The following is a 10606-nucleotide window of genomic DNA, read 5'->3' on the forward strand; positions in this document are numbered from 1 at the left end:
CTTTCATCTGAAGGATCACTTGTTCCAGCACCTTTAGAAGACTGAGTAGTTTTGTGAATAAAATCTTCAAGAAATTTCAATCTTACAGCCAACTCGCAAGCTTCCTTCTTAACCAGATGATAGTGTTCATCAAGCCAACCCTGAATTGGTTCTTCCTCAATATCTGCGGTAAGCCTGCGTATGCAAAATCTTACGCGGCCAAATTTTGGACTAGATTTCTTACTCTTAGGCTTCGAGCTTTCTTGCTTTCCTGGAAAACTGTTTTTACCTTTCGCTACAGTTATAAGTCTCAAGGCTCGCAACATGTCTTCAATCGAATCATCTATGGCACGCAACTGCAGCTTGTGTGGCATGCAAATATGCACATCAAGCCCTTGTACTACCCAGTCCCAAGGACCACCTGTCATTACAGGGACTCCATCAGATAAACTCGATGAGGCAGAAGGAACTCTTGATATTTGCATTCTTGTAGTTTTAAACACTCGAGATTCATTAAAAGCAAGCATAAGCCCCTCAAGAAGCACTCCTATACAGGCATTCTCAGAAAATATTGATTGTGCCTCCAATTTAACCTCTACCCCATCTCCTACCTCAGCTGATATTGTCAACCTTTCCACATCAATAGCAAACATAGATTCTTTTTTCTTCTGCTTGTCAACAGAGTTGGACAAATTTATTTCTTCACCCCAGCCACCATCTTTCACACTAGAGATGCCTTCCCTTTCATGTTCTTTAAGCCTTTGTGCATAAACCAGGGATTTCAACCGCAAAAACAGTTCATAGAAAGACAAATGGACGTCAGGTTCCCAACCCAGTGAAATATCAGTAGCACTGAAGAGAGAACAAACGCCTATTTCATTGAGACCACCAGATCGACGTACAAGCTTCGCGTTGTGCATATCAAACAACTTGACCTTTGAACAAGGTTTATGCTCCTCCAAATATTCCTGGTAGATAGACATTGCTCTTCCAAGCTCCATCTGCGTTGAGTGTTTATCCTTGTTGAGACAAAATTTAAAATGTGATATTTCCAGAGAGACCGAGTACTTCAGTCTTTTACACTCTTCAGAAGCAGTAGACTGAATGTTCGCTGTGCGTAGTCTGCCATCAGCCAATGAGCTAAACTTAACTCGGCCACCTTGTGATCCATAGTTGACTGTTTTAGGATCGTCAATAACTGTGTTATCCAATCCTGTCTCGTCACAGAAATTCACACAGCAACGTTCAAGATTTAGGTTCACAAGCCTAGTTCCTTTCCCAGATCCTTTGGATGGTTGCACTCCTCCAGATTGATTCATCTTTTTGCCGGAAACAGATAATGTCTTGAAGAGAGCTTTGAAGGACATAGCACTAATTATGAGGGATTCAACACGCTTGAAAGAAAAGTAAATACACATTCCAGTCACGTCTACTGAGAGTATCAATTTACTTCTGCAACCAACTTCGTCAGATGATGTTCTGTCACTTCTTCCCCAATCCAAGCTAAGCTTTGCTATATGCATTAACGAACCAGAGTTCGGCTCTATTCCGAAAAGGTTTTCTTTAAAGCATTCCTGGTACTCATCTGCCAGATGCAGATTCAATTCACCAAGTTCAACATGAACTGCTGTTCCCGTATTCGAAACGTTATTAGCAAACACATGCGACGACTGCGAACAAAACTGCATATAAAAAACCAAGAACATTATACTGTTTAGCATATAGTAAAGCAAATCCATATGTGCGCAACAAATAAAGAACAAAACAATCAATTACGTGAAAAGTCTTATATGGCCCTATCTCACGACTACAGTCTAAAATTAATCAAAACTGGGTCAGAGAGATACACTTCAGTTACTTACATGATACATAGGCAAACCATCAATACCATATAGCATAACAGTCATCTCAGGGGCTGAAACTGTGCCTGTCCACATAATGGCATTCGTATCAGAAGCTTTTGATTTCCCGAGTGTGTGAGTGGGACCTTGCAGCACCAGTTTTTTCTTTTTCAAGAAATGAAGACGCAACCAGGGCTGTAGCCTAGAAATGAATAGGTTGCATCTTGTACCTCCCAGCTTTATATCAACTTCAGCTCTAATAGGCAGAACCGGCTGAAAAAAAAAATAACAAGGAACATAAACATTTCATGATTTAAAAAGTATAACTCAAACTGATGCATACCAACATAAGATACTGTTCGTTCTGCATAAATTCATGTGATACAAAAATAAAGTGCATTTCCTTTATGGTGATATGAAATAGATAGTCCATTAATTAGATCAACTAAAAGAGCTCATGATCTAATGGGAAAACTGAGGGGTAAAACATCAAACAGAGACCTGTCAGTTGTAAGGAAACAAAAAAAAATAGGCATAGCTTTCCCAAGTCAGATTATTGAGTCAAATGCAAAGAGCTTCGAGAAATAGAAAGTGAAAAATGTATAATGTCATGAGATTTCGAACCTGAATTGGGATGTAGATAAACGAGACCACATCAACTTTCATAATCTCCAAAACAGAGAACTCAGCTTCTCTAAAAAGCTGCAAGGAAACACAAGTGCAGAGAATTAGTAAATAAGAGATTTGGAAATCATATATCTGAAGGAGCTTACACAATCATACATGAATCTCACTGAGTTCCATCTGAACATCGAGACGTGTACTCTCTCCTGTGTCTTCAAAATATTTTGATTTAACACTCCTTAGTTGAATTCCTGTGATGTTATTCTCAGCAACCAGATCATGTTCTCGATTGACACATCTCACATCCAGTTTGGGTAGTTTGAACGAAATCTGGTCAGCAAGACCAAAGCATCAGTAGAGCTTAGATGAAAACAATGACTTTACTTTCTATATCAGATTAATCTACATAACGCAGACTCACTGAAGACACGTAAAATCATTGGCCAAGACAATTTTCATATGCCAACTTACCATTTCAGGAAAAGACGACGAATATTTTGCGAGAGCTACCACCAGTTGATGCTCTTTAGGAGATTTCTTGGCAGATGAATCAGCAGTAGTTGACGTTACAACTTCATCTGAATGAAGAGTAGATGATGACTGTTTGCTCTTTGGAAATGAATCCTCATCAAAAGTCAGAGTTACATCTCCAGATATAACTTCCACATTTCGTAAAAAGATACCTACAGCCCTACGTTAAAAAAACAAAACAACAAAACTGAGCAAACCACTTATTGAGTAAAGATTTATCTTCTGACAAATGCATCTTAAAAGGTCAGAGAGCAATCTAGAGGAGAGTTTCCCAAAAGAGCTTACAGATGTAATCCAGTTAAGGAGGTACCTGTCATGTCCAAACTCAGTAGAAAGAGAGAGCTCATCACAAAACAAAGCAGGAGAGGATCTGTCTGATGTGGCAGAGGTCGTTTGGGAAGCAGTAGACCTTTCAAAGCTTGAGCTAGACGACTGATCAGACATCATGCGTGACTCACATAAGTGAACCAGAATCGGTAATACATGCAGCTCTACATATAGATTTGGCTTTGTCCCACCATCTTTCGATATATCCAACTTCAGTTCCTTGACTTCCATTATTGCCTTTCGGGTCTGCATTTCACCTAGATCGTTAGAAAATTATTTCCATAGACATCAACTAAAAGCAATCAAATCTCCGTCTTGTAGATGAAGAAAGATGGCAAACTCAAACCAATTACCTTGACAACCATATCCGCGACGGAAACTGAAAGAAACCTCGCAATATTAGCCACCACCATCCACTTTCCCCAGCCTGAATTACGAGGTTTCTGACGTTTGGGTTTGGGTACATTATTTGTTGAAGTGGATGACCTCATTACAACTTCAAGATCACATATCAAGACTTGCAGTTTAGGATCTCTAGAAAGAAAACCAACGCCGAGTTTGACCAAGGACTGTCGTAAGCTTACTTTAATTTCACCAGCAGACACGGACTCGATAGCACCCTGAAAAAAACAGTCAAACCAGAAGCAAATCATCAAAAAAAAAGCAAAGAAATACTATTCAAGTAGAAGAAACGCAATCAATCATCCAAAAAAGAAAAAAGATTGATACTAGTACATCACTAACAATACTGCTACATAATGTAAAATTCAAAGAAGAAATAAAACTACAGTGGTCTTCTACAGAAACAGTCCAAGTATAAAGCAAAAAAATAAGAACTGATACATTGATCTTCTACAGAAGCAATCTTTCTTAGCCACATCCCTGACAAGAGTGCTTTGATGAAAGGGTTTAGAGAAATTTCAAGAAGACTCGCCTTATTGAACTTGACCGTGACATCCCTGAGGCATTTCCAACCGCCAACACGGAACACAACAGATGCTCCCAGCACTCGGCTAAGAATCCACGCAGAGAATCTTGAACAAAGTCTGGAGAGTCAAACAATAATAATTAGGGAATGTGCATATCTCTCGAACTAGAACTCGAGCAATTCAAGAAACTGAGAGAGTGACTCACACGAAGATCATCCATAAGACGATGGAAAGAATCAGGAACCCGAAGAAGAACTTAGCAGGTGAAGCCGCCATCTCAGAGAGAGAGAGAGAGAGAGAGAGATCTCACTTTTTTCACCCGCCCGCGGCACTGAACCAAACGGTTTCCACGCAAAACACCATTTTTAAGGAAATGGAAAACCCTAAGAGTTGAAAATCGATCAGAATTGTGGGAGAGTGTGAGCTGCTGCTTCAGTAGGCGGAAGATCAGATCCAGCGAAGTTGTCAAGTGTGATCGCTGGAGAGAGACTGTTTTTGCTGGTCTGATGAATGGACCATGTGTGGACTACTGGTGACGGGTTGAGAGACGGTAGTTTGGATCCACTGCGGAAAGGTGTACCGTAAGGTCCGTGGTTTCGATTGTGTCTCTTGGGGTTGGGATTAACTACTTTGGAGTCAGCGACGTCAACCATAACGACTCTTTTTACTCGATTAGTTTTTTGGTTTTTAGTTTTGGAATTTTACGAATACTTACTAAAAGTATCACTGTTTTCTAGCTATCCCCACCACAAACTCAACTTTGTACTGATAGTGACGGTTGGCATTTTACAACAATCACGAAAGATATTATAAATCGTTTCAAATTGCTATGAATCTATTAAAATCAAAAGTGGTCAGTGTTTGTGGTGGTGATGGACGATTGTGATTGGATAAATAAATATAAAAAAACTTCTAAAATTTTTTGAAAAGAAAAATAAAAATATGATAACAAAAATATTTTAATTTAAATTCACAAACAGTATCATAATTTATTTTATAAAAACTTTAAACAAGAATATTCATTATAATTTTTAAACATTAATATTTTTTATCACAATAGTATGTTTTCAATATTTTATAATGTTATAATACGTTAATATTGGTAATTTATTATTAAACCACAACAGTATCTCATAATCAACCAATCACAAATATCCCACAAATGTACTATTTTCCAATTGTGCACCAGTCGTAGAAATCGCTTAATAATGCTAGAAACCGCAACCACTCACATCTGCGAACTCCCGTAACCACAGCGACCACTGCATTTCAAACAGCCACACTATAAAACTTGAAGTCAACCCCAAAAATAATTTATTTTTACTTTTTTGAAATTCTTATTTGTTAATTCATTACATAAGTTCAAGTTATTCACAAAAAATATCATTATTCCTTTTCTTCCAACCATGATTATTTTACTTTATCATCTTCATTTTCTTCTTGTATTTACAACACTGTTATTACTATCAATATACGAACCAAGGAGATGACAAACCTATACTCCAATATGAAATTTATTAATTGTTGAAAACATTTAAGTCAGTAGTTATCTTTGATAACAAATGGAAAGAAGAAGATTGGGACCTTATCAAGCAAATATTTCCACACAAAACAGGTGATAAAAGAATGATAAAATTACAGATCAAACTCATTATGCTCTGTGTTACATTACTAACAGATGAGTCAATATTTTTACAGGTTCGAAGGTGCCACTCGCTTCTCAAATGAGAGAGTCGCAGGACGGGGAGAAACGTATATCCACTTCAAGCCGTGTTGGAGGAACCAATGACAACAACAACAATTCATTTAGCTGTGTATTGTCTTTGAACTTTGAAGAGTTGCCTAGTTATTTGAAGTATTCCTTCCTTTACTTTGCCCACTTCCGAGAAGATTATGAGATAAATGATGACGTTCAAGTGGTTTTCCATGACTGGGATGGGTGGTCTTGGGAAAACAACTCTTACTAGACAAGCTTTTAATCACGACAAGGAAAAGCAAGTTTGATAGACTTGTATGGGTGTGTGTTTTACAAGTTTGTAATACGATGAATGTCTGGTAATAAATCTTGCGGACTCTCAGATCCAATGAAGAAAAAAAAAAGAAAATCTCGGAGATGACAAAAGCTACACTCCAGGATGAACTCTTTTCAGTTGTTGGAAACATTTAAATCATTAATTGTTTTTGATGATCAATATATACAATACTAAAAGGCAAATATAAGCTTCAAAGAAGCTATCCACGTCAGAAAATTTAATCCACTAATAGGAAACTGTTTTGTTTCCACGTCACCCGTTTATGGGCTCTATTATTTCAATTATCTGTTAGTTATTTAATTCGGCTCATAATATTTTGGCCCATAAGCCCAAGTGAAAGTGGAGAGATCTGTCGTAACATTGAGGCTCTTCTCTTCCTTCTTCCTCTCCTGCTTCTTCGATATTCTCTAAAAGATTCGACGTTTCCTCTTCTTAACCCTCCGCATAACTCCATCTTCTACAATCAATCCTCCATCAAATCCCTATTTATGGCTTCGTTTCGCCTTTCTCCATCTATGTGTATATATACCTCCTCTGTTTACCCTTTTTTCTTATTCGCTTTTTTTCCAGATAAAAATTCTCTCAAACCATGAATTCCAACAGCAGTTCCGCCGATCTGATGTCCGGAGGATGTCTGATGGCCCTCTCTCCATACGAAAAAACTTCTTTCGGAAAGTCCCGTTAGGCCCATATCTACTGAACTATTCCGATTTCAACCTCACGACCAGTTACTTGCTCTGGCAAACACGAACAAACAACTTCCTAGTATGTTTCAATTCTTGAATTTGAGTAGTGTATTTGATTTTCCTGATAGCATGTCTTAAACATATTCTCATTAAATCAATTATCAGACGTGATTTGGTGAGTTAAGTGAAATGAGTTGCAGTACTCTTCTGTTCTTGCACTATTCTGCAGCAATTTGTCATGATGATGTGTTGTGTCAGATATGTTTTTTTGACAAATTTTATAAACACTAAAAACCCTTGATTCATCTTTTGTTTTCGTTATTCAATGTGTCATTTTGTGAATGCAGGAAACTGTTTCCGAATCTCTTCCTTCGTAACTTTCTACACTACAATCTTTATGACCAAGCAGAGAGCTTGAGATCAAAAGCACCATGATTTGAGCCACATTCTAATTAACCAACAGGTTTATCTTTTAGTCGCTATTCTTTCATAGCACTTGGTTATTGTAGCTTTCTAGATTATGGTTGATATCGTTTCTCTGATCTCTCAATATTTCTAACCTTTCCACTGTCAATTTTCTTTATTAAAAATAATGTGTATATGTATCTCCTGCTAGGCTTTGCTCGCTTATTATGTTCTTATATCTACACTGTGTTTTCTTTTCCTTGTGCCTTCTTAGACCTCCATATAAATGTAATATAGTGTGCATATATATACACATCTCACAAAATATGTTTTTACAGTTGTTGGTAGTTGTTTATCTCGGTACAGTTGTAATATATGTGTTTATCTCTGTTACGCTTAGTTTGTTTTGAACTCAACATGTTGACTCTTAATTAATTTCATACTAAAATATGTTTGAATTTTTCAGGCAGTGAGGATTGGTGACGTGGAGCTCAGACATGACTTTCAACCTCATAGTTAGGCTCCGAGACAATCAGAACAGGACTACGCAACATTAGCATCTCCTTCTCTCTTAACAGATTTCGGCCAGAAGCTAAGGCTAAACTCTGCAAACCCGGTGGGAGATGCAGAAAGCATAGTGGCTAAAGCCATAAGCGATGGAGGAACCGACGCAACCATCAACCACCAGAAGGGTAGTATGATCTTAGAGAAAACATGAGACATCTACTCCACTAACGACCCACAGAATGCGTTTAGCTCGAGGATTGCCTTCTGTTCTACATGCACAACGAAGCGGTGAGAGCGCTGAGTTTCCCACCAAACACGCACATGGAGAAAGGGAGTGAGGAGAAGAGGAGAGAGAGATGAAACAGCAAGAAGAGGAGCTCACTAAATACATGGCTGAGGAAGATGATGACGATTTCTTGACCTGATACAAACTCTAGCGACTCGCGTCTCTTATGTTAATTCGAGATTATCTGTCATTTTTCACCTTTTCGTGCACATCTGTTCTTTTACTTTATAGTAACGTAGGATCTCTTTTTCTTTGTCAACGGATTCAGATATCTCTCTATATATATTTACATGAGAAGCGCATCAAAAAATCACTCCATGAAATAGGATCATAGGAACAACAAAACATGTCACATGTACAAACAACCGATATGACACGCTTTTATTATAAGCAAATGACCATATTCGTTTTTTTTATATAATTTGAGCAGACTATGTATTTTTATGGTTTGGGTTTTCTGATTCAGCTTTCATAATAAATAAAACTATTACATCTTTTAAAAAATTACGAAAACGAGAACTCAAACTATAAAAAAACATGAATCGGTAACGTTGAACTATGGCAAACAAACTAAAATAACATCAGACATTAGAAAATTCTTTCTATAGTACCACTTCCACTACAATTCAACTTTCTAGATCACCAATGACATCAATACCAATACTAGTTCGTAATGACCCAAACAAGCGCCAATAAAGAAAACTGAAAATATTAAAAGATTTCTTCTTTGGCTTTAGTCTTTGAAAAGAAAAGAAAATTTCAGAAAATATTTGTATACGGGTTGGTTCATATTAATTTTTAGATTATTAATCATTACACTACATAAAATTTATTTTAGTTAAATTATGGTTTGGTTCACTCTGATTTATTCGAAGTAAATTATTTGATACAACTTGGTATGAAACTCAAGTAAAACTCTGTTAGAAATACAAATTTTTTTAATAATTTATAAAACTGATCTATAAAAATATTTTCAAACAGCATGAAAAAAATTCCCCAAAAAATAATTTGTCATAAAACAAAGTTCAACAAATCCTAATATAATCAACAAAACACCATTGCTGAAACAGTAAAAGTTAAATCAAATTTCATTAAAAATTGAAAATCTAATATAAACTGAAACAAAGATATATTATAAAAATTGTTAAATAAATATATTAATTGTTATCTATGAAATTATTGACTATCTATAGTAATTTAAAATATATTTTTTATTATTTTATCACATTACATTATATTTTTAATTTATTTATCTTGGAGTTCGATAAATATATTATCGTGAAAAAAAATAAATTATAATTTGAAACTCTAAGAACAATGTTTGAATTAATCTTTATTTAGATTTCTTCAACTAAAAATGAAATAAAAATCAAAAGAATAAATATAAACCATTTCATTTTGCTTAATTTTTATTTAAGATTTTGTGTTCTATTGAAAAAGAAGACCATTAGTTGTTCTTTCAACTCAAAACAGAAAAATAATAAATTTTACAGTATAATCTTATATAAATTAAATTTATAATGATTTTTAATGTTAATTTCAAATTTTTAATAAAACTAAAATATATCTTAATATAAAATATTTTTATTGTAAACTCATCCGCCCGTAGGACGGACCAATCTCTAGTATATGGAAAAAGATTATTTGGGACCTAATCAAGCCAATTTTTCCACACAAAAAAAGTCAATTGACCTCCTTATGGTACTAAATAAAAGGAAATATTAAAATAGAGATGAAACTTATCATGCACTTTATGTTTAATGGCTGACGGAATAAATGTTTACAAGTTCCAAGGTACTACATACTTACTTCTCGAAATGAAAGAATAGCAGGACATTGAAAAACGTATATTCCTTCTATTTCAAAATGTTACATATTCTAAACTTTTTACACCTATTAATAAAATATATTAAATCTCATTTATATATGCATAATTTTTTGTGATTATTTTTTTCCCATAATTTTAAACCAATAAAAGTTCAATAAGTGAAATTAATTCTTTTGATGTTTGCAATTAGTGAATAGAACATGCATTGAAAACATAAAAAATAGATCTTTTTGAAACAATTTTTTTCTAGAATATGTAACTTTATGAAACGGAATGAGTATTAACTTTAAACCAAAATACCTATCTGATCAAGACAGTTAGACACTTTTCCAACGAATAGTGATGCCCAGAAAAAATACATTTGGTAAGCATTTAATTACTTTGGGATGATCGCAAAACAATCTTCTTAGCCTTAAATGGGTGGTTATTACATCATACTGAATCAGTAGCGGATGTAGATGTGTCACGTGCCCATCTCTTTTTTATTTTAGTTTCATAATCTATACGTATTCATGCAATGCTCCTGTAATCTTATAACTAGATCTTGACCCGCCCAATCGGGCGGATATTTATTTTATGTTTTTAGTTTTTTTTTTATTTATAAATGATATATTTGTAATATTGAAACAT

At 35.2% G+C, this 10606-nt stretch overlaps 1 protein-coding gene and 1 long non-coding RNA gene across 2 annotated transcripts; one reads left to right on the forward strand and one right to left on the reverse strand.

Moving 5' to 3' along the window:
* Positions 1-5: 5 nt before the first annotated feature.
* On the reverse strand, positions 6-4854 carry LOC130506678 (protein SABRE-like; the record flags this gene model as incomplete). The annotated part of the gene is made up of 9 exons (XM_057001373.1): positions 4437-4854; positions 4237-4348; positions 3656-3922; positions 3286-3548; positions 2916-3135; positions 2604-2774; positions 2445-2522; positions 1842-2093; positions 6-1661 (listed from the first exon to the last, which is right to left on the reverse strand). Coding segments are annotated over exons 1-9 (3090 nt in total), but the record flags the coding sequence as incomplete, so codon positions are not given.
* A 1650-nt stretch (positions 4855-6504) lies between these two features.
* Positions 6505-8461, forward strand: LOC108811844 (uncharacterized). Its single transcript, XR_001943388.2, has 3 exons — positions 6505-7029; positions 7298-7413; positions 7822-8461. It is a non-coding gene; the product is annotated as an uncharacterized LOC108811844 (long non-coding RNA).
* The last annotated feature ends 2145 nt before the right edge of the window (positions 8462-10606 follow it).

This window comes from Raphanus sativus, unplaced genomic scaffold, assembly GCF_000801105.2.
Source record: "Raphanus sativus cultivar WK10039 unplaced genomic scaffold, ASM80110v3 Scaffold3547, whole genome shotgun sequence".
In the NCBI taxonomy this organism is placed as follows: Eukaryota; Viridiplantae; Streptophyta; class Magnoliopsida; order Brassicales; family Brassicaceae; genus Raphanus; species Raphanus sativus.